At 41.6% G+C, this 25,691-nt stretch overlaps 1 protein-coding gene across 1 annotated transcript in view; it reads right to left on the bottom strand.

The window, feature by feature from the left end:
• MYO3B (myosin IIIB) overlaps positions 1-25,691 on the bottom strand; it is a 250,467-nt gene that overhangs the window by 211,112 nt on the left and 13,664 nt on the right. Inside the window, exons 4-7 of the mRNA XM_072121763.1 lie at positions 17,077-17,181; positions 15,363-15,462; positions 12,917-12,993; positions 2,740-2,885 (exon numbers count right to left, since the gene is read on the bottom strand). Of these exons, the coding sequence (XP_071977864.1) occupies positions 2,740-2,885; positions 12,917-12,993; positions 15,363-15,462; positions 17,077-17,181 (428 nt within the window). The remainder of the gene's footprint in view (positions 1-2,739; positions 2,886-12,916; positions 12,994-15,362; positions 15,463-17,076; positions 17,182-25,691) is intronic.

A 25,691-nucleotide genomic window follows, 5' to 3' on the forward strand; every position in this document is an offset into this window, starting at 1 on the left:
GCACGAAGAAGTATGAAGAGTAGCGGTAATCCATGGCAGACATCCATAGAATTATTTGTCACCACTGTAAGGGTAGGACAATAAAGCTGGTAAGCAGTGGTCCATGCCGTCCATCCAGAGGTCCATTTGCCACCAGTGGAGGCATAGAGGAAAGTAATGAGAAGTGGTAAGCTTCGCTCTATCAACCATTTACCACCGCTGGAGGCATGTAGGAATGTAACTAGAAGTAGTAAGCTTTGGTCTATCTTATGCCTTCAATGAATCATTTGCCACTGCTGGAGACATAGAGGAACGTAATGAATGATGGTAAACTTGGTCTATCACATACATGCAAAGAATCATTCGCCACCAACAGGGACTTGTTAAAGCTTAAAGGACATCTACCATCAGTTTACTGATGGTAGATGTGTCCTAATATAAGAGTTATAAAAGTTATGCTAATTACCTTGGGGCGTTCAGGCTATGTCACCCGAGCTCCTCAAGGAGCCTCATTTTTTAAATTTATGTATAAATAAATATACAAAGGTCCCTTAGGTGCTTGGGTGGCATTGCCTAAGTGCCCCATGGTAATTAGCATAGCTTTTATAACTCTATATTTGTGGCCTATTGAGTTATAATAAAAGACATCCTGGGAAACGATGTTCCTCAAGACCTTCTTATTAGGACACATCTACCATCAGTTTACTGTCCTTTAAGAAGCTGTATTAAACTTTGGTCTATCATATAGATTTGCCACCAATTGGGGCAAATAGTAGTATGAGGAGTGGTTGTAATCAGTGGTCTTTGCCGTGTATCCTAAAAACCTTCCAACCAATGGGAGCATGTAGGTGGTGGACATAAGGCGGTAATCAGTGGTCCATGTCATGGTTCCAAAGAACCATTTCCCACCAATAGGAGCATGTAGGTGGTGGACATAAGGCGGTAATCAGTGGTCCATGTCATGGTTCCAAAGAACCATTTCCCACCAATGGGAGCATGTAGGTGGTGGACATAAGGCGGTAATCAGTGGTCCATGTCATGGTTCCAAAAAACCATATCTCACCACTGGAAGTGTGTAGGAGCATGATATAAAGTGAAAGCTAATATAGGTCAATAGGATGCATACTATGAATCATATGCTATTACCAGGCTGAAGTTTTTAATATCTCTCCAGAAGAAGACCAAGAGATTCACCCATCACCTAGGGCGGCACGGTGGCTCAGTGGTTAGCATTACAGCCTTGCAGCACTGGAGACCTGGGTTCAAGTCCCAGGGTCAACATCTGCAAAACATCTGTATGTTCTCTCCATGTTTGTGTGGGTTTCCTCCAGTTTCCTCCCACACTCCAAAACATACTGGTAGGTTGATCAGATTGTGAGCCCCATTAGGGACAAGGCTGCAGTATCTGTGTGTGCTATATAAATAAAGGAATTATTATTATTATAATTATTATTATTATTGCCTACAAGCTATTATTGCCCTACAAAGTAAATTACTGCAAAACAGATTGTCTTGCTAAGCCGATCATCATCGTAAATGTTCCGAAGCTTTGTACCCATTAATATGAAACCGTTTAAACTGCAGAACACAAAGAAATCCTACAATTATGTATTTATTCATATCTCCTAATCTCCCTATTAATCTTTTGTATTCCGCACCGCTGTGATCGCTATCCCTGAACACCTTTCATCCGTTCATCTGATAGAACATATGGGTTTTTTTCGCTTTGATATTTGGAACCTCCCCTTGCTACAGTAATGGCTGTGACCTGTTCTACGTTCCTCCAAAGGCAACAAGATAGACGGCCGCTCGTGTCTGATTCATTATTTCATGCTGGTGAGTTATTGAAGCCTGGGCTGGGTAAAAGTAGATAACATTATGACGCACGACCTCATCTGCATATAAATTGAGCTAATCAGAAATGCAAATTGCAATCATGGAAAGATGTGAAAGGCGACAGTAATTGTATGAATGTGACGAGAGCTCGGGATAAATATTGTCATTGTTCTGCTTTGCGGCGGCTAACACTATTCACATTGGAGATTTAGATTACATTTTCATCATTTCTTTTTCATTTTAAACCTTGAGTCGAAAACTTTTGTTTTGATTTCTCAAATTTTTTTTTGACATTTTTAAATGCAAATTTATTAACAATGTTCCATTCTAAGATGTATGGTTTGGACAATCTCTCTTTAGACTGGGGGTCTCACTGATTGCAGTCAATTGCTATAGCTAAGGGGGCTGTTGTATAAAGGTCACTGCAGGAGCCCCCATTGAAATCAGCTGGAGTGCATTGATTTTAATGGAACGGAGATTCTCCGCCAAAAAACCAAGTGACTATTCACGTAGCACTTGACGTAGCGAATTGTAGGCATCATGGGAGGGTGGGGGGTTGTTTTTGTTATGTAGTCCAACAATGCCCTCCAAAGGGCATACAAATAAGTATAAGCCTTTAAGATGTTTTTTAAAGTCAGAAAAAAATTGTATTTCTCCTTTTTTTAGAGTGAAATTGTAAAGAACAAAAAGAGATATAATATGCTCGATTACTTCATGCCATTGTCAGGCATAGATAAACTGCACCGAAGGCTTCTGGGTAATGGCATACAAATACGCACAACCAACATGTCAATTTATTACTCCCTATCTGTTTTGTTTTGGTATCTTTCTTTTTTTTTTTTTTTACATTGCATAGTTAAATTTGTATTTTCTCAGAATTTTACTAAACATCCAGTGAATCAAGACAGCCATCTAGTGTCCTACCTGGGGATCTTGAAGAGAGCTTTCACTGGATGCATAGAGGACAAAGGCGGATCTCCGTCTGCCAGCTCGATGGCTGTAATCCCCAGGGACCAAACATCACAGCGGACATCATAGGAGTAATCATACTGCTGCTCACAAGCAATGACCTATCGGAAAAATCACAAGACCGGGTTAATGTTAAATGATAGAAAATCCTATCAAGGGATTTCCCAGTTTGCCCTTGAATAATATTGCAATCTTAAAGATCCTTAATTACCGAGAGATTTAGAATTTTTATATCAGACAAATAGTAATATTTCTTCTAATTATTAGGCTGGTATGACCTTGGATTTATTTTATTGTTTGATCAGTTTCTACGAATATATTTTTTCTCTTTTTTAGCGACTTAGATTTGAAAAGGATTAGACAATGATAGTCAGTAATGTCACAGTACAGGGATAACACACAGTGATGTCACAGTACAGGGATAATACACACAGTGATGTCACAGTACAGGGATAACACACAGTGATGTCACAGTACAGGGATAACACACAGTGATGTCACAGTACAGGGATAATACACACAGTGATGTCACAGTACATACATCATACACACAGTGATGTCACAGTACAGGGATAATACACACAATGACGTCATAGTGCATAGATAATATACACAGTGATGTCACAGTACAGGGATAATACACACAGTGATGTCACAGTACAGGGATAATACATACAGTGATTTCACAGTACAGGGATAATACATACAGTGATGTCACAGTACAGGGATAATACACACAGTGATGTCACAGTACAGGGATAATATACACAGTGATGTCACAGTACAAGGATAATACACACAGTGATATCACAGTACAGGGATAATACACACAGTGGTGTCACAGTGCAGAGATAATACACACAGTGATGTCACAGTACAGGGATAATACATACAGTGATGTCACAGTACAGGGATAATACATACAGTGATGTCATAGTACAGGGATATTACACACAGTGATGTTACAGTACAGGGATAATATACACAGTGATGTCACAGTACAAGGATAATACACACAGTGATGTCACAGTACAGGGATAATACACACAGTGATGTCACAGTACAGGGATAATACACACAGTGGGGCTCATTTACTAAGGGCCTGCGGAGCGCATTTTCTTCGGGTTTCCTGCCGATTTCCATTATGCGCCGAATTGCCCCAGGATTTTTTGCCGCACACGATCAGATTTTGGCGCATCAGCGCCGGCTCGCACGCGGCAGAAATGGGGGGGGACGTCGGACAAAATTTGGATTCGGACAACGCGCAAGATCTAACATTTAGAATTGTGACGCAAGACACGCACTTACAAGCATCGGGAAGAAGCAGGTGAACTCCGGCGGACCTCTGCGCAGAAGTGACGGATGCAGGAACTTGGGCGCACGATCTTAGTGAATCGCGGCAGACCCGAATCCTCGTCGAACAATGCACCGCTGGATCGCGACAGGACCGGGTAAGTAAATCTGCCCCAGTGATGTCACTGTATAGGGATAATACACACAGTGATGTCACAGTACAGGGATAATACACACAGTGATGTCACAGTACAGGGATAATACACTCACCGGCCACTTTATTAGGTACACCATGCTAGTAACGGGTTGGACCCCCATTTGCCTTCAGAACTGCCTCAATTCTTCGTGGCATAGATTCAACAAGGTGCTGGAAGCATTCCTCAGAGATTTTGGTCCATATTGACATGATGGCATCACACAGTTGCCGCAGATTTGTCGGCTGCACATCCATGATGCGAATCTCCCGTTCCACCACATCCCAAAGATGCTCTATTGGATTGAGATCTGGTGACTGTGGAAGCCATTTGAGTACAGTGACCTCATTGTCATGTTCAAGAAACCAGTCTGAGATGATTCCAGCTTTATGACATGGCGCATTATCCTGCTGAAAGTAGCCATCAGATGTTACAGGGTACATTGTGGTCATAAAGGGATGGACATGGTCAGCAACAATACTCAGGTAGGCTGTGGCGTTGCAACGATGCTCAATTTGTACCAAGGGGCGAAAAGAGTGCCAAGAAAATATTCCCCACACCATGACACCACCACCACCAGCCTGAACCGTTGATACAAGGCAGGATGGATCCATGCTTTCATGTTGTTGACGCCAAATTCTGACCCTTCCATCCGAATGTTGCAGCAGAAATCGAGACTCATCAGACCAGGCAACGTTTTTCCAATCTTCTACTGTCCAATTTCGATGAGCTTGTGCAAATTGTAGCCTCAGTTTCCTGTTCTTAGCTGAAAGGAGTGGCACCCGGTGTGGTCTTCTGCTGCTGTAGCCCATCGCCTCAAAGTTCGACGTACTGTGCATTCAGAGATGCTCTTCTGCCTACCTTGGTTGTAACGGATGGTGATTTGAGTCACTGTTGCCTTTCTATCAGCTCGAACCAGCCTGCCCATTCTCCTCTGACCTTTGGCATCAACAAGGCATTTTCGCCCACAGAACTGCCACTCACTGGATGTTTTTTCTTTTTCGGACCATTCTCTGTAAACCCTAGAGATGGTTGTGCGTGAAAATCCCAGTAGATCAGCAGTTTCTGAAATACTCAGACCAGCCCTTCTGGCACCAACAACCATGCCACGTTCAAAGGCATCAAATCACCTTTCTTCCCCATACTGATGCTCGGTTTGAACTGCAGTAGATTGTCTTGACCATGTCTACATGCCTAAATGCACCGAGTTGCCGCCATGTGATTGGCTGATTAGAAATTAAGTGTTAACGAGCAGTTGGACAGGTGTACCTAATAAAGTGGCCGGTGAGTGTATATATTGATCCCAAACTGTAGTAATTGTCAATGGTTGAATTTTCTGTAATACCCTGGTTGGTTTTTCTTTCACATTAGATTCTCGTTGCTCTTGCTTACAATATTTTGTTGCTATATACATTCTAATTTTCATGCAGAATTTTACTGCATAGAGTAAGAGTTTTATGTAGACTGTCCGCCCACCACAACTCTCCCCATCCCATTTATAAAATGTTTTAAAAATTATGCAAATGAGCCAGAGGGGCTCCAGGCTCAATAAAAGTCAATGGAGCCTGGAGCCCCTTAAGCTAATTTGCATAATTTTTTTAAAAAATTTTTGTAAAAACAAGGGCTTAAGAAGCTAAAAGAAGAGTGAATCCTGCCAGAGTATGCACACACCAGCATGTAAATGTGCTTGGTTTACAATCCTTCATCCTGGTGGTAAGATGTCCTTTAAATTCAAGTGGGACGTAAAGGACATTCCAAAGGGTAGAGTAAAATTATGTGGTATTTTTAAACCTCCATTCATGGGTGCAATGACAAGGAAACACAGGTGTAATAATTTCTTTTGCATGAACATTGTTATGGGTGACGCACAACTGATTTACATTTTAATGATCTCTGCGATGGAAAGAATATTTCGGTACAATAAGACTAAACCACCGTAGAGGACAGTGTTTGTGGAGTACACAAATGAGAAGGCAAGATTAAACCTATAACTGTAACATGGAGCAAGGTCTGTGGATATGAAACTAAAATCTGATATAAAATAATGTTCTAGTTGGCTTTTTTTGGCAATCTATAATTAGTAAACAAAAGAAACAAGAATGGCAGCACCCCAAAGTTGGTGAATACGAATTGCACTGAAGTGCGCAGAATAAAATTTTTCTGCTAGAGATTAGCACTTCTGTGCAGGGTTTATCCAAAAATTAGAGACCCCTAATGCAAAACTGTCCAACACTCCCCAAGTCTGGGCCAGTGTTATCTATATAGAGGTCATTGTACAGGGAGGGAGCAGGAGATAAGCTGTGACATCATCTATTGTCAGTAGTGATGTAATGATGGGTCAGTATTATCTATATAGAGGTCATTGTACAGGGAGGGGGGAGGAGATAAGCTGTGACATCATCTATTGTCAGTAGTGATGTAATGATGGGTCAGTGTTATCTATATAGAGGTCATTGTACAGGGAGGGGAGGAGATAAGCTGTGACATCATCTATTGTCAGTAGTGATGTAATGATGGGTCAGTGTTATCTATATAGAGGTCATTGTACAGGGAGGGGGAGGAGATGAGCTGCGACATCACCTATTGTCAGTAGTGATGTAATGATGGGTCAGTGTTATCTATATAGAGCTCATTGTACAGGGAGGGGAGGAGATAAGCTGTGACATCATCTATTGTCAGTAGTGATGTAATGATGGGTCAGTGATATCTATATAGAGGTCATTGTAGAGGGAGGGGGAGGAGATAAGCTGTGACATCATCTATTGTCAGTAGTGATGTAATAATGGGTCAGTGTTATCTATAAAGAGGTCCTTGTACAGGGAGGAGGAGGAGATAAGCTGTGACATCATCTATTGTCAGTAGTGATGTAATGATGGGTCAGTGTTATCTATATAAAGGTCATTGTACAGAGAGGGGGAGGGGCAAAAGGGGTGCACGCCTCTGACCAGGACATGGGTCACAGGAGCACCCTTGACTTCGGCCTCCCCCTCTTCTTGGTCTGGAGAAAGTCTTGGAGAACAGTGAGGTCTAGGATGTTGTCTTTGGCCTCCCAGGATCTTTCTTCTGGCCCGAATCCCTTCCAGTCGATAAGTAAGAACCACTTCCCTCTGACCATCTTCATACCCAAGACCTCCTTTATTTCAAAAACATTGGTGGAATCAGGCTCAGGAGGAGGCACTTCCCCGGAGAAGCGCTTCAGGATGACAGGCTTCAGAAGTGAGACACGGAAGGAGTTCAGGATGCGCATGGTGAGAGGGAGATGAAGCTTATACGCCACAGGGTTAATGCGCTTCAGCACCTCAAATAGACCCAAGAAACGAGGACCAAGTTAGTAGGTGGGAATCTTCAGCCGGACGTAACTAGAAGACAGCCACACTTTATCACCCGGGGAGAAGACTGGAGGAGACCTGCGTTTCTTGTCAGCCTAGGTTTTGATGCGGCCGGACACCCGCAGTTAAGATTGGTGTGTTTGCTCCTAGATGGATTTGAGATCTAGAACCAATTCTTCCGCCGCAGGAACTTCAGAAGGGACAGACAGAGGGAGAGAAGGGTGTGGGTATCATCCATAGACAATAAAGAAGAAGGGAGGCTGCGGCAGAATCAGAGTCCTGCAAATTGTATGAGAATTCCACCCAAGATAAGAGGTTAGACCAATTGTTGAGTTGAGTGGAGACAAAGTGCCAAAGATAGCAGCCCAAATTCTGGTTGACCCTCTCCGCTTGCCAGTTAGACTGCAAATGATAAGCCAAGGAGAAGTCCAGCTAAACTTGCAGTTGGCTGCACAATGAACACCAGAACTTGGAAACAAACTGGACCCGTTGGTCTGAAACGATATGCTGAGGAAGTCCATGAAGCCGGAAGATGTGGAGGAAGAACAGGCTGACAAAGGAGGAGCTGATAGCAGACCCGGCAGACGAAAGAAGTGGGACATTTTATAGAACTTAGTGACCACCCAGATGATGGTATTACCTGAAGATGGCGGAAGATCCATAATGAAGTCTATGGCCACATGAGTCCCCGGGAATCTGGGCAGGAGCAGGCCTGCTGGCTTGAAACGTGATGACTTATTTCAGGCACAGGAAGTGCAGGAACTCACAAAATCTAAGTGGCACCCAGCTTTCACCAGAGTCCGCCGCAAAGCGGGTTGGACTTGCTGCCGCGGGATACCACCAGGTCGCTCCACAGGTGCGACTTTGCTAACGGTGGTGGCCAAGGCGAGATGCAGAATCGTAGGGTAGAGATGGATTCATGGACAGGTAGGAGGTCAGGACAGGTAGCACAGGATCAGAGTCAGGGACGTAGCGGAAGGTCAGGACAGGCGGCAAAGTATCAGAGTCAAGAATGAAGCCTGAGGTGACAACGGAAATCATACAGATAGTAGGGTACAGCTTTCTCAGAGGCATATAGCACAAAGAACCGGCGGGGTTTGCAGAAAGAGACCGGCTATTTATAGAACAAGGGAGGCCAAGCCGCAATCAGCAGCACGCTGGCCCTTTAAATCGTGAGAAGCCGGCGCATGCCGTACCGGGGGAAACATTGGTGGAGCGCGGTCAGGTGAGTCAGGATGCTGTGGCCGTGCAGGGGTGCATAGGGCTGCACAGGTGTGTCAGCGACCCAGGACACAATGGAGCACCCGTGACAGATTTTGGGGCAGATTTATCAAGCTGTCTGAAAGCCTGAATACTTCTAGTTGCCCATGGCAACCAATCACAGCTCCCCTTTAAACTATTCATGAGCACTGGTCAAATGAAAGCTGAGCTGTAATTGGTTGCCATGGGCAACTAGAAATATTCTGACTTTCAGACAGCTTGATAAATCTGCCCCATTATCTTCTATTATAATCCTTTCTGTCTCGTCTGTAAATCAGGTGACTACTGCATACATATACCTACATGATTAGCAATTGTCAGTCTATTATTAGGCTTTGGGTTTGAGTAATAACTGCAGAATATTGAACCTTTTATTAAAAATAATTAGTGACATGAAACTATGTTTTTTTTAAAAAAAATCCTTAAAACAATATATTTAACATACAGAAAATGCGGTTTAATAAATACGTAATTTTCGTATTTCGTTACCTTTAAACTTCAATGATAGATCAGCTAATGCGCCATCCCCTGTTGTTGGAGGAGACAGGATTGGGTTCAATTTCAACGAGCCCAATTCTATTCGGGTGGTGTCACACGTGGCATTTTGAACCCGTTTTTAGTCTGTTTTTAGTCAGGCATTTTCAGTCTGTTAAAAAACATCCTTTTTGTTTTTTAATTAAAATCATTGGGGAAAATTGGACAAAAATGAACAAAAACAGATGCGTTTTTTTAAAAGACTGAAAACACATGACTAAAAACGGGTTCAAAACGCCACATTTACAAACGCAACGCTAGCGCACAGGGACGGGCCTCAGTCCAATCACATATGCGTTTCCCTTGAAATGCATGCGATCAGTGTCCAGCACCCTTGTCTTGTATTGTTGAAATGCAAGGCACTGGGGCTTATTTACCAAGGGTCTGCGGAGCATTTTCGTCGGGTTTTGCGTCGCATTTAACAGGGGATTTTGGCGCACATGATTGGATTTTGGCACATTGGCGACGGCTTGCATGCAACACAAATCGGGGGGCAGGCCATCGGACAACCAGACGAATTTGGACTACGCGCGAGATTTAACATTTCAAATTGTGTTGCAAGACACGCACTTACAAGCACCAGGAAGAAGAAGTTGAACTCCGGCGGACCTCAGCGGGGAAGTGATGGATGCAGGATATCGGGCGCACGAGCTATGTGAATCGCGGACCATCTGAATAGGGGATCGCAACAGGACCGGGTAAGTTAATTTGCCCCACTGGGTGCTGCTTACTGATCGCATGCATTTCACTGGAACGCAGATGCGATTGGGCTGATCAGACTATTTCCTTCTCTCCATGCAAAATGCAGGCACAGTTGGCTGAGCTGAGGATGCATGTGCATGCTGAGAGAAATGGGCTGACAACTTTATGATGATCGGCTGAATAAGATTTTACCATTTTATATACAGTAAAAGAATATAAATACAAGACAGGGTACTTCCAGCACAATCAAGTCACATCTTACTTTATAAACTCCAGTGATTCCACAAATTACCTACTTGAATGTTTTAATAGTGAATGACGGCTTGTACAATAGTCCCAAGTCATTGCAGCTAATTTTGGATAAATAGTGAGTAAAAATAAAGAGCCGGGAAGACATTAACCTAAATGTGACCTGCAATTCCCTGGTGCCGTCCACTGACTTCTGAATTAGGCCTGATGAGTGGCAGGAGAGATCTCGGCAGTGTCTACAATTATCCACCAGCAACTTTATCCCATGCACTAAGCACACGCGGTGTTAAAGGAAAACTCCAAAGGGATTTTAAAGGGAAATAGGGCAGAACCTAAATGGGTTCATTTATACAGAGAATAAGAAAAAGGAATTTTAGCAAAGATTGAGAAAAACTTTGCACTTAATTCCCTATTATTCCTTATTAATGTTTCCTATCAATGTATCTTAGAAACAACAATTGGTTATACCCAGTAAAAACTTATAATAATAAAAAATATATAAATTATTTAATAATTCTTTATATAGCGCACACAGATTACGCAGCAATGCACAAAGCATGTGAAATTATTTGTACATAAATATATTTTTTATATATATAGTATATACGTATAATATATATACTATATACGTATAATATATATACTATATATATATATATGATCTGCCTCTAGATGGCACTAATCATTACCTGCATATTTCAGCAGTTATGTACTATAAACTAGCACATATCCACAATTGTAATTGGCTTGTTGGTCCGCATATCTTTTTTTCTGTGTTTTGTGTATAGCACATAGATATTTAAACAATATGACTTGGTGAGGAAAATAATTATCTCCAAAATTAGGAATATTTTATTGAAAAGTGAACCTTGCAGGCTGTCCACTTTCAGCGAATAATTGATATTGTTTGTGTAATTAACACAATTTGTGTAATGTTACACAATTTACTTTCTGTATCAATATACCAATATACTTTCTGCATCAATTCCTCATTGTTTTCTAGATCTCTGCTTGCTGTCATTCTATGGGAAGCTTCACAATTTACTTCTAGTTGACAGAAATCTGTCCCTGGTCATGTGATGTCACACAGGTGCACAGCTCGTTATATCCCTGGTCAAGTGATGTCACACAAGCGCACAGCTCGTTATATCCCTGGTCATGTGATGTCACACAAGCACACGACTCGTTATAACACACAGCTTTGATTATTCTCTGTGATACTAACGAGTTGTGCACCTGTGTGACATCACATGACAATAAACAAAAGAATTTTGTCCACCAGAAAAAAAATTGTGAAGCTTTCCGTACACTGAAAGCAAGCAGAGACCTAGAAAACTGTGAGACATCGATACAAAAAATATATTGGAAAATTGTATAACTTTTCATTACACAAACAATATCAATTTTGTGCTGAAAGTAGACAACCCCTTTAATCCTGGCAGAGAGAGTGAGAGTCCTGTTTACCTAGAAGGCTGCCAATTACCGTACTATATATGGGAGAGGTACGCAGTAATAGAAAATTCACTGTAAAGGGATCCTGTCACAGGGTTTTACACCATTAAACTACCAGCCACCTTAGGTTGGGTAAGAAATGTCCTCTCTAGCATCTCGCCAGTTTCGTATTAAAAAAAAAATCTCGACCAAAGTCGAAAGAAAATGAGCTAAGAAGAGTCATGTATCGCCTGAGCTCAGGCTTGTGGCTCTGCGATCCACAGAATCATAGATACAGGGAGCTAAAAAAAGTAAGCAAGAACTGGATCTTTATCTGCTCACATTTCCAACTATGTAATAAACTACCTGTATTTCTGTTTTTGTAACTCCCAGAACCACAAGCCTGATGCAATCTGATGAGATGAGATTATTATCTTTAATAAGACCCCAGAAATAAGTTTCTAGGTACTATACAACCAAATATAGGGGCATTTGACACTCCTCCTCCAGCCTCCAGCAAATGTGACTCCTATCAGACAAAATATGACTCTTCTCTACTCATAAAGCTTTGGAGAAGATTTTTATTTAGGTAAACAAATAAGCTTTTATATAAAAGAGAGAATTCTAGAAAGGGAATTTCATAACTTACCTGAGGGGGGTAGTTTAATTGGGGTAAAATCAGTATCTCTTTAAATGGTTTGTACATAATTAGAAAAACATGTTTGTTTTCTTCCATAGACAGCAGCACATGTGTCCATGGGATGTATGTGCAATTGCAGCTCAGACTTGGGTGCTTTCACACGATGCATTGTGTTGCGTTTTTTCCAAAGGCTTCAGCCTTGATCACATGCTGAGGTTACATTGCATTTTAGCAGATGCAGTGGTAACGCAATGTAACCTTAGCAGGTGATCAAGGCGGAAGCCTCGAAGACGCATGCGTCGAAAACGCATTCAAAAAACGCATTGTGTGAAAGCGATTTCAGAGGAGCTGAGCTGCAATACCTTAGGTAAACATTTAAGACTGAAGCCCAATTTTTGGAAAAGTGACAATGGATTATAAATACATTAAATACATAATACATATATCCATCAATGTAGTTTATCTGGGAACACAGATCATTGGCATATGAAACAACGTACCTCTGGTGCCATCCAGAATGGTGTACCCACAGACGTGTTCCTGCGCAGACGAGCACTGGTCAGTTGTGCGGACACTCCTGTAATAAACAGACATTGACTAGACTCTATATGGTATATGATTATCATTATTATTACGGGTTACATACAGGATAGATTCTGTAGGTTTGTTCTTAAGTTGAATTTGTATGTAAGTCGGAACTGTATATTTCATAATTGTAACTGCAGACAATTTTTTTTTGGTCTCTGTGACAATTGGATTTTAAAAATGTTGTATTGTTATAAGAACCAGGATTAACAATAAAGCTTCATTACAGATACCAGTGATAACTGTTACAGCTGTTTATTGTAGCCTAAGGCAACAGTACAGTAAATTACCAATTACCAGAGGTCCGTTTGTAACTAGGGGTCGTCTGTAAGTTGGGTGTTCTTAAGTAGGGGACCGCCTATACTCTAACCAGGGAAATGGAGCAGAAATGTCTTGGAATCGGGTGGTTTTAGCTATGGCTCCTCTGTAAGAATCTGTGGTGCCCTCCTGTAGTTTGTTACTGTTGTACTGCAAACCCATTACACAGATCACTTTACACTACACATTGCTGCCCGGAAGTCGTGCTGTAGCTCTTGTATATTTCAACGAGTTTTCCAGCAATGAGTTTGTAATGGCTACCCAAAAAAAAGTGACCTTAGCCTTGGACAACAGCTTTGGGAAGAGACATAACTCCTTATCCCTTATAAAGGCGATCCCCTACTTAGAAACACCAACTTACAGACAACCCCTAGTTACAAACGGACCTCCTAATGTTGTTAATTTACTGTACTTTAGCCCCAGGTTACAATAATCAGCTATAACAGTTATCACAGGTGTCTGCAATGAAGCTTTATTGTTAATCCTGGTTCTTATCACAATCCAACATTTTTAAAAACGAAGCTCTGGATGTTGGTAATTTACTGTATTTTAATCCAAGGCTACAATGATCAGCTGTAAGAGCTATGAAAGGTGTACAATTAAGATTTACTGTTAATCCTGGTTCTTATGACAATCCAAAGGTTTTAAAATCCAATTGTCACATAGACCAAAACTTTTTTGGCTGGGGTTACAATTATAAAGTATACAGTTCCGACTTACATACAAATACGACTTAAGAACAAACCTGCAGAACCTATCTTGTATGTAGCCTGGGGACTGCCTGTATTTCTATTCCATGTGATACATAGGATACATGTCATTTGATACATTTGTGCTACATGTCATTGGGTAGAACACATAGACCCGTTCACAGTGTTACAAAACACTATAAAGACGGTATCGGACGGTAACCACAAAGCAATCTGATCATGGGGAGAAACACAGGTCAGGAGGTATTTATATACACAAAGCCATTCACTTCCCAGCGGGGTGCAGCTTAGCAGGTGACAGGTGTGAGACATATTGGGATTTGCTATAGGGAGTCAGTAAAACATCTTTGGGAGGGCCATTTCTCAAGGTTATCAAACAATAATATTGGTGTCAGCAGGGCTAGATTTTTGGTGACTGTGTTCTAGGCACAGCTAGATGATACCTGCTACCCTGAATGAGCAGTAAATACAGGACAGACATATACAAAGATAAACCTATATGTTCATATGTAAATTTTGAAATGGTGTCAACCCTTATGTAAGGTTGCACAATATCGTTAACCACAGTGAATTTCTACAATGGTGGCTCATCTCATCCACAAGCCACATGCCAATTTTTGCTGCAGTTTTCACAATGGCTTGGATACGGGAATGGAATTCCACCACATTTTGTGGGGCATATTTTTACAAATCCGCTGTTGATTTTCCATAATGAAGAATTAGCAGCGGTCCCGATACTGGAAGTAACCGAAGCGGAGAAGGATTGCCACGTTCCCCTCTGCCATTCTGCATTAAATAATATATGTAAATGTGCCTCTTCTTCTGCTCTTGTCTTCCGTTTTGCTCTCTATTTCATCCCTTTGTTTGCGCTTTGCTTTCAATCAGCCTTACATCAACTGCAATAATCACAACTGATATAGATCGGCTGCTCCTCACACCCATAGGGACCACTTTACCTTCTGCTCAAAAGGGAATAGATGAGCTTCAGGCTATTAACACCATTTGTGAGGAATGAGCAATTTCTTTTCATATGCAAAAGATGGAATATTGAATTTAAATGAGAGCGAAGCGGCACAGGAATAGACACAAGCAGATTGCCAAAGACTTGCTAAATAAAATGCCGGAGCTCAAAACTAGACTGTTTCCAGCCACCCAAAACAGATTATGTGACAGCAACTCAGAGGGAGATCCATCTGTTTAAGCCAAAGTATCCGAGGGTTCCTGCTGAACGTTATCACTAAAACCTGTGGCGTGTCTCCAAGCTCCACGCACCCTGCAAATTGAGGAGATGGGATAAACTACACAGGACGAGTACATGGCAAGCAATGATTACCAAAGTCAACCAGCTTGACTCCCCCTTCTGTTGTCAGAAGGATATTGTTCCCTTTCACGTCACGATGGATGATTCTATTATTGTGCAAATGCTGGAGACCCTGCATAACAAAACAGAAAAGAATTACTCCCCTGCTTAAAAATAATGACTCTGCTATTAGGATCTTAATGATATCTCTGCAATGGGGCTGCAGGAACAGCTGTCCAGAACAACAGCTGCTCCATCCTCCTTCACTAAGATCCCAGCAGGTGTCTTACAAGTCACTACTATCCGGGTACCAAACAGCAAAAGATGAGTAATAGGATGACGTGGATGGAAGCTGGCTGGTGATGGATGCCGTTCTACTAACCTGTGGCTCCCCAGTTATGCAACTACAAATCCCAGCATGTCATACTCTATGTCCAGTTTAAAATTCTTAGAAATAAGAGGCTGTGGTGACTTTTTACATACCTGAACACTGGGTAGAAACCTGAAGCATCACAGAAAATCTACCATCAAAATCCAGCATGAAAACCAGGGACACTTACTCATAGATCCAGGCACCGTGACTGTGGTAATCATCTTATATTTATTATCTATGGTCTGCTTTCTTCTAGAATCAACTTTTAAAATTATTCTAATAAGCCAGAAGGGCTCAGTTCTTTAGCTTCCCAGACTGTCACACTGTCTCCCCTTCCCCCTGCTCCCACTGCACTTACCCCCTCCCTCCGTCTGATGTAAACTCACCGCAGCAAAAAGTTTTAGCACAGAGTGGGAGTAGGGAATTGCTCATGCACAGTGTAACAGCTTGTGAACCTACAGCACGGAGGGTCCCAAGTAACGCTGCCAGGAACCCTTCATGGTCATTAGCCTCATTTTAAAAGTTGGTTTTAGAATGAAGGAGATCATGGATAACATATATAAAAAGATTACCACAGTCACACTGCCTGGATCTATGAGAAAGTGTTCCTGGTTTATGTTTGGTTTGGTTTTGATGGTAGATTTCCTTTAAAAGGATGGACCGCTGATTACAGAAATGGGGGTCCCATTCAAAATAACTGCAGCCATTTAGTAGTATGGGAGTGTCAGAAATTGCTGCGCACACACATCAATTACAACTGGACCCCATACTCATGACGAGTGGTCCCAATGGTTAGCAGATTATAATCCTCCCATCCACAGGATAATATAACTTGTATTTACCTCCCTATTTATATTCATAACTATTTATATTTAACTTATTATTTGTATTTATAACTTGTATTATACCTCATTAATGTGGTATTCAGGCTCATTCAGGTGAATGGGTCTGAGCTGCAATACCAAGCACAGCCACTGTAAAATGTACAGCAGTGCGCTTAGTAGGAAGTGAAAAGACCCTAGTGCACAAAGTTCACTCTACTTATTCCCATCATTCTCATATTAACACTTACACTTGGTTCTCTATTAAATCAGAACCATACAATAAAGAAATTGGGGTAAATTGGATTCCAACCCACATCATTTCTTGGAATTGCCTACAAGTATGGATGTTTTCTCTCTGACCATGAGCTATTAGAGTAAACAGAGCCGCGTGCAGTACCGCTCACAACCTGTACACAGTTGTGGTGCTGTTTGGAATAAATCACTAGTGTGGTTTTTATCATTAACAATTATTTGAAGTATTTAGAAATATATTTTTAATAAATTATATATAACGGTGTAAAATAATGAAATAATAAATCTATTTTTTTACCAGCAATGCTCCATATAGGATATAAGAAATGATGGCTTCATCCAGGCGTCGCCCACACTTGAGTATGCTTTTCACAAGATCTGTGACAGATCCCCCGTTGCACAGCTGCGGAACGAGCAGAAAACACATTATCATTTCATTTACAATATGTTACATCTCGTTTACGGGGACGCAGCTCAGTTCATAACTTAAAGGGAATTATACACTTACAATTACTGTATTACCCTTAAGATTAATAGAGTGCCCACTGACAATCCTCAGGATTATTATTCACAAATATGAAGATTAAATCGGAAAACCCTGAGTATGTGTGTAGATGATATTACCTGATCAAACAGCAGATTCCTGATTCTCACTGGAGAAACTCTCGAGGATCTGTTGAACTTTGGGATCCACGCTATGGGGGAGATTTATCAGAATTGTCTGAGCAGAACTGTTCTAGATGCCCATGGAAACCAATCAGAGCTCAGCTTTCATTTTCCCATGAAATTATAGCTGAGCTCTGATTGGTTGCTTTGGGCATCTAGAACAGTTCTGCTCTCAGACACTTCTGACAAATCTCCCCCTATGTATGGCAGAACAACTGGCTTAGAGCTGATATGGATCTCAGATTCTGTTCCACAATGAATCAAGATACACACATACACTTCCTATTATATTGTCACGTTACTCTTAGGCCCCTTCCACACTAGTGTTTTTCACGCGCGAGTTCTGTGCGTGCTTTTGACGCGCAGAACTTGCATTGCACACTGTCCCATTGTTTCCAATGGGCCTTTCCTCATTTGTGTTGTTTTTCATGCGCGTGCTTGCGTTTGTTTTGAGGCGCGTCAAAATTGCAGCATGCTCTACTTTTGCGTTTCACTCGCATTTTTCCCGCCCCATTCAAGTCTATGGAGACGCATCAAAAATGCATTGCACTCGCAAGCACTGCAAGTGCAATGCGTTTTAAATGGATGGGTTGCTAGGTGACATGAATAATTCCCCTGCTCGAGATCGAGCATTTAACTAAAAAAACACAGTGAAGAACAGTGAAGAATAGAATAAAAACAGTGAACACAGTGAACACAGGATCATTTAAGTGAAAAACACAGTAAAGAACACAGTGAAGAATAGATTACAGATGTTCGGCACATCTGCTTACTTGTCGGGAGATACTCGCGGAACGGTGCGAACAAAATACTATGTGAAGAACAATATATATGTGTGAAGAAGACATTGCAGATGTATGGAAACATCTGCAATGTGTTCTTTACACACTTATATAGTGCGCCCGATATCCACTAGGTGTCGCTGCTGCGCCGAGGTCCGCCGCAGTTCACCATACTCTTCCTGGTGCATGTAAGTGCGTGTCAAGCGACACTTGTTTTTTTTAAATACCGCGTTTTTTCTGAATCCGCCGGCCACGTCCCCCAATTTCCATCGCATGAAAGCGACCACTGATGCAACACAATCCGATCGCGTGTGCCAAAAACCCGGGGCAAAACGGCGCAAACGGGTTATTTTCAGGAAACCCGACGATAATGAGCTATTCGGGCTCTTAGTAAATGAGCCCCAATATCATCCTTCCCTGGGAAAGCTGAATACCAGTGATAATCCCATATATTCTGGCTATCCATTTAGGTCATTAGGAAACAAGTGGGATGGCCAATCCCAGAAGGCTTTCCCAGAAATTGTTGACTAAATGCTGGTGCTATCTGCACCAAAAACTGTGCTACATTCCTTAAACCACATTTATAAACTGTTTCAGATACTTTAACACAGAAGAGCAATTTTGGAAATTTTTTGTTAAAATCGAAGCATAAAAACTAATAGATGTTGTTAAACTTAAAACTAGGCAATCTAACAATATGCTCTATTTAACACCTGGCATAGGCCATTGTGATAAATAATTTTCTAACTCTTAAAGTTTGAACTCTCTTCAAGAACATAAGAAAATCTGACCCCTGGCACCACATTTCCTAAACACAAATTAAAAAAATTAAAATGCTACAGTGACCACTAGTGGGGGCATTTTACCTAATTACATAATGCATACATGTAATACGCCCTCTAGTGGTGACATCAGACATGTTATGTTTTATATATTTTATATATTTGATATTGTTTTTGTAACAAAATATTATACATTTTTCCTATATACTTTCTGTATGAATTCCTCACGTTCTACTAGATCAATTTCATGATTCACCTCCTGTGGATAAAAAATGGTCCCTGGTCATGTGATGTCACACAGGTGCATAGCTCATTGTATCCCTGGTCATGTGGTGCACAGCTCACTATATCCCTGGTTATGTGATGTCACACAGATGCACGGTTTATTATATGCCTGGTCATGTGATTTCACATAGGTGCACGGCTCTTTTTCTGTCCCTGGTCATGTGATGTCACACAAGTGCACACAATGCATCACAGTAGTGAGTTATAACGACCAGAGACTGGTTATTATCCACAGAAATAATAATAATAATTCCTTTTTTTATATAGTGCACTACACAGAGCTTCCAAATCAGTCCCTGTCCCCATGGGGCTCACAATCTAATCAACCTACCAGTATGTTTTGGAGTCTGGGAGGAAACTGAAGGACCCGGAGGAAACCCACGCAAACACGGAGATAACATACAAACTCTTTGCAGATGTTGACCCTGGGACTTGAACCCAGGACCCCAGCGCTGCAAGGCTGTACACTTCAAAAGATGCCAATTGTCACATATTTCAAGAATTCTACACACTGAATATAAGTCCTTCCCACAGAAAGTAAACAATATAGCTTCCTGCTGAATGTCAGCAAGCAGAGATCTAGAAAACCTTGAGGAATTGATACAGAAAGTAAAGAAAGAACAGAAAATTGTATAACTTTTCATTACTGAAACAATATTAATTATTTTCTGAAAAGCAATATCTGCTTCAAATGAAACTTCAGCCACTATTAGGATGTGTTAACCATTATCCAGTGCAGAATTTTGGATACAGAAATAGGATGGCAGCATGGGGGCTCATTGAGTAGCACTTCTGCCTTGCAGCGCTGGAGTCCTGGGTTAAAGTCCCACCCAGTTCGACATCTGCAAACAGTTTGTACGTTCTCTCCCTGTTTGTGTGGCTTTCCTCCGGGTCCTCTGGTTTCCTCCCACACTGTTTAGAATGTGAGCCCCATGGGGACAGGGACTGATGTGACAAGCTCTGTGTAATCTGTGTGCGCTATATAAATAAAGAATTATTATTATTATTATTATAACATATCAATCATTATTTCCAGACAGAGGGGATTCCATGCATTGTTACAATTGGAAGGTAAAAATACAAGAATGGAAGGAGGAGGATATTGTCAGCCGTGCATTAGAAAGTACACAAGGCAGTGGCGTCTCTAGAAGCCTTCGCTCTCTATGACGAAAGTGCCAGGCAGGAGAAGATTGATGTACTTGATAACAATGAGGCAACAAATTACAGTCATTTGAGGCGTTTACTGCATGGCTGCACTCACTGGCAGGCAATATAAAATAGACAGTAGCCATATCTCTATACTTATACTTGATGGTGCGCTCCGCCAGCAGCTGAGATGAAACATCCTGATCCAGAATAGCGCTGCTTCTTGCAGGCACTTTCCATTAGTGCACGGCCATACATCAAAGGAGGTGATAAAAAGCAGGAATTAGGGCCCTTGTGAATGTGTTTTTACCCACAACATTAGCTTGCAAACCATCCTTTTCCTGTCCCGGAGGTTTTTCTTGTTGATGTCTTTGCATGTTTTCTAATTCCGTGGTGAAATTATGCAGAGACATCAAAGTCTTTATATCATAAACGGAATGATATTATTCTCCTAATATTCTTATCACAGACTGTCATGACCTTGACCTTGACGGATGACTGACATAGTCACATTTCTATATGACGTGCTGGAGACTCATTGGTGGGAATGTAATGCCTTTTTTTTAGAACGTTATTTTTTTTCTCTGAAAATTTTAAAATGTAGAATATTTATATTCATAGAAAGAAGAAATAAAATAGGACCTGTCCTCATACAGTAATAAAGTTGTGGGTTTTTTAGCTAAATCAAAGCTAAATGATTTTTTACAATAGCATCAGCTAGAAACCAGAATATTGGGCTCTAATACTAAAAATAATAATAATAATTCAGAGCGATAAAAAAAGACAAAAATTGCGGCACTCAGCCAAAAAATTCTTCCTTTATTCAGTGGAAATCTTTGGACAGGGAGGTATAGCAAGGCATCACCTTCGGCACATAATATAATAATAATTCCTTTATTTATATAGCACATACAGATAACACATTGCACATAGTGGTCCCTGTCCCCAATGGGGCTCACAATCTAATCAATCCTAAATTTTGGAGTGTGGGAGGAAACCGGAGGACCCGGAAGAAATCCATGCAAACACAGAGAGAACATACAAACTTTTTGCAGGTGTTGACCCTGGACCCAGCGCTGCAAGGCTGTAATGCTAACCACTAAGCCACCGTGCCATCCACTGAGATGGTGTCTACAAAGAAATAGCAGTCATTGCATATTTATTTATGGACGGAAGCTGTGGCTCCTTGATAAATTATATGAAGTGTCTACATTTTTTTTCTTTTATCTCAGGGCTTCTAAAATTTGCCAACGCAGTATTTTTCGCCATGTAGGACAACTGGACTTATAAGACGAGCCCTAACTTTCCCAGTTAAAATATAGATTTTGGGATATACTTGCCGTATAAGACTACCCCTCTTCCAACGCACTTATGGTAAAAATATCAGATTTGATTTCAGTATTGTAATTTTTATTAGGTAAAACCTTCTGTACAAAAAAATTATCTTAATTTCGCCATCTGCTGGGGCGAAAAACTTTTAAAGGGGCATTCCCACGAAGACAAGTTTCTCTAATTCACTGTTATTAACAAAAAATCTGCATTTCACAGATATAATTCCAACCTGTCTCTATTACTCCTGCTGTACACAATTTCAGTTGCCCCTAGACACGACCCTGTCACTTCTGACTTAGGGTCGGGATGCCATCTTGTATTACTTTGTGAGATTGTGCAGATGAGATTTCTGTGTGTCTGTAGCCACGCCCCCTGCACGGAGCTCAGAGACTCTCACTGATCACATCCTGTCAGCACATGGTGGCCAGAGAGAAAGGCTGCAAACTACGAGCTACAAGGAGATAAGTGATCCAGGGGAAGGGGGAGGCAGGCGCATATCTGTGAGATATAGCAGAGCATACAGTGTAACAGTCTGTCAGCCTCTGTGTAATCTCATGCATCTATGATCTGTCTCATCTCTCTTTCTATGTATCAGTGTGTTAGTACAGTGTCAGAAGCCAGATGAAAGTGCATATACACCGTGTACCCTGATAATGTAACCACATTGTCACCCCACAGAACTAGATGGATAATACAGTAATGTGTCTGCTTAGAGAGGCCCCGCCCACACCTTGCACTGAGCAGCCTAGGGACTGATTGGAGCTAAAACAGCAATAAAACTGAGTAACATTGTAAAGTAAGGGTTAAAATGATCTTTATTGTGGGGATTGAAATGTGAGAATTTTCTTTTGTGGGAAAACCCTTTAAGTAATTTTTTTATATCATAGTATCATGGTTTATACGGTCGAAAAAAGACACTTGTCCATCAAGTTCAACCAAGAAGGGATTGGATGAGGAAGGGATTTAGGGGGAACAATTCTATATAACATAACCATCAATGTTATTTAGATATGATGCAAAATCTTGAAAAAGTGACATATTGGACATTTGGGAAATATTTTCTGTTTGGAATTTGGTTTGCAATAAAAGTTATTATATTTTCATAGATCGGACATTTTGGGACACAGCGATACCTAACATGTTTATGATTTTTGCTGTTTATTTTTATATCAGTTCTAGGGGAAAGGGGTGATTTAAATGTTTAGGGGTCTTTACATTTAAACACAAGAGCTTACAGTCTATGAGGATGAGGGGGGACACAAGAGCTTACCGTCTATGAGGATGAGGGGGGACACAAGAGCTTACCGTCTATGAGGATGAGGGGGGACACAAGAGCTTACCGTCTATGAGGATGAGGGGGGACACAAGAGCTTACAGTCTATGAGGATGAGGGGGTGACACAAGAGCTTACAGTCTATGAGGATGAGGGGGTGACACAAGAGCTTACAGTCTATGAGGATGAGGGGGTGGCACAAGAGCTTACATTCTATGAGGATGAGGGGGTGACACAAGAGTTTACAGTCTATGAGGATAAGGGGGTGACACAAGAGCTTACAGTCTATGAGGATGAGGGGGTGGCACAAGAGCTTACATTCTATGAGGATGAGGGGGTGACACAAGAGCTTACAGTCTATGAGGATGAGGGGGGACACAAGAGCTTACAGTCTATGAGGATGAGGGGGTGACACAAGAGCTTACAGTCTATGAGGATGAGGGGGTGACACAAGAACTTACAGTCTATGAGGATGAGGGGGGACACAAGAGCTTACAGTCTATGAGGATAAGGGGGTGACACAAGAGCTTACAGTCTATGAGGACGAGGGGGTGACACAAGAACTTACAGTCTATGAGGATGAGGGGGTGGCACAAGAGCTTACAGTCTATGAGGATGAGGGGGTGACACTAGAGCTTACAGTCTATGAGGATGAGGGGGTGACGCAAGAGCTTACAGACTATGAGGATGAGGGGATGACATAGGAGCTTACAGTCTATGAGGATGAGGGGGTGACACAAGAGCTTTCAGTCTATGAGGATGAGGGGGTGACACAAGAGCTTACAGTGTATGAGGATGAGGGGGTGACACAAGAGCTTACAGTCTATGATGCCTGTAGCTTGGCATCTATCTGGTGTTTGCTGGATAACAGACTGGAGGAGAACACAGGGTAGATTAGTAAAGAGAAAGTTGAAATTTCATGCATTCGGTGAGTGTGATAGGATTTAAGAGTACATTTGAAACTTTGGAGGGTGGGTATTAATCTGAGAGTCCAGGGATGTCCTTAGAGTAGATGCAGCTTGGGAGAAGTCCTGGAGATGTGCACGAGAGGTTCGAACTAAGGTGGAGATGAATCTAACATCACTGGCAGATCGAAGATCACAGGTTGGGCGATAGATTGAGATGAGATAGGAAAAGTAGGAAGGTGCAGCATTATTCAGAGCTTTATGGATGAGGGTTGTTATTTTAAACTGTATTCGGAAGGAGACGGGCAACCAGTGCAGTGATTGGCACAGACTGGGGGTCCCCGGGGCAGTGACTGCCGCAGACTGGAGGCATCCGTGTAGCATTTGGTCTGAAAGACAAGCCTGGCTGCTCCATTAAGAATAGATTGGAGAGGAGAGAGTAAAGTGAGTGGAAGACCGATTAGTAGGGAGTTGCAGTAGTCTAGTCGAGAGTGAATCAGAAGAACAATTAGCATTTTAGAGGTTTCAATTGTAAGAAATTGGAGACATTTCTGAGATGCATGTGGCAAGAGCGAGCAAGATTGAATATACAGTACAAAGGAGAGGTCAGATTCTAGCACGACCCCAAGACAGTGGCCTGCTGCCTCGGTGCTAGTCTTAGAAAGATACGGTTTCAAAAAGAGAGAGGACGTGATGTTAGAGACAGCAGAGAGACAGTCACTTGTGTTCTGAAGTAAGGCAGGTGTGATATTATGTGGGCAAATCATCAGCAGATTTGGTTTCCAGTATCATCATTATGGTGAAGATACAGTGGTTGTCATCAGCATAAAGATCATACAGGCAGTCCCCGGGTTACATACAAGATTTTTTTGGTTTCTGTGACAATTGCATTTTAAAAATGTTGGATTGTCATAAGAACCAGGATTAACAGTAAATCTTAATTACAGGCACGATTAATAACTGTTAAAGCTGTTTATTGTAGCCTAAGCCTAAAGTACAGTAAATTACCAACATCCAAAATTCCGTTTGTAACTAGGGGTTGTATGTAAGTCAGGTGTTCTTAAGTAGGGGACCGCCTGTACTGGAAACCAAATCTGCTGATGATTTGTCCAATGGGGGCAATGTAGAGGGAAAAGAGAAGAGGACCCAGGACTGAGCCTTGTGGAACCCCGACAGTGAGATGAAGAAGAGGAGAGGTCCAGAGAAGGAGGCACTGAAAGTGCGGTCAGAGAGATAGGAAGAATACCAAGAGAGTGCGGTGTCCTTTGGGCCAATGGAGCGCAGTATCCTGAGGAGGAGCTGGTGATCCACAGTAACAAATGCTGCTGCAAAATCCAGAAAAATGAGAAGCGAATAGTCACGTTTTGATTTGGGGTATCAGGCAGTCTACAAATGATAAGGCTCTATAGACTTCATAGACTAAAAACCAGTTGGGTCAGAAACGCATCAGACAATACCTGTGCTATGCTGCTTTACTGACTTTTTAGATAATAAAGTATAAGCCAAGAGTGTTGTGACTTTCTTTCAACTGCCTATAGCTCCCTGAAAATTGGAGACCTCCTTTGTATCTTGCACTCGGGAGGTGAGCTGACCACCATTTCTTAGCTTTTACACTTTATAAATCTCAATCTCAAAACCATATATAAATCACCTGCTATAATCAATGTTAAAGCTTTCCATATTAAGGGAATTAAAAAAAACAAATTAAAAAACTAAAATCATCCCCTTTCCCTATAATGCAA

The sequence above is a fragment of the Engystomops pustulosus genome, chromosome 8 (genome assembly GCF_040894005.1).
Source record: "Engystomops pustulosus chromosome 8, aEngPut4.maternal, whole genome shotgun sequence".
In the NCBI taxonomy this organism is placed as follows: Eukaryota; Metazoa; Chordata; class Amphibia; order Anura; family Leptodactylidae; genus Engystomops; species Engystomops pustulosus.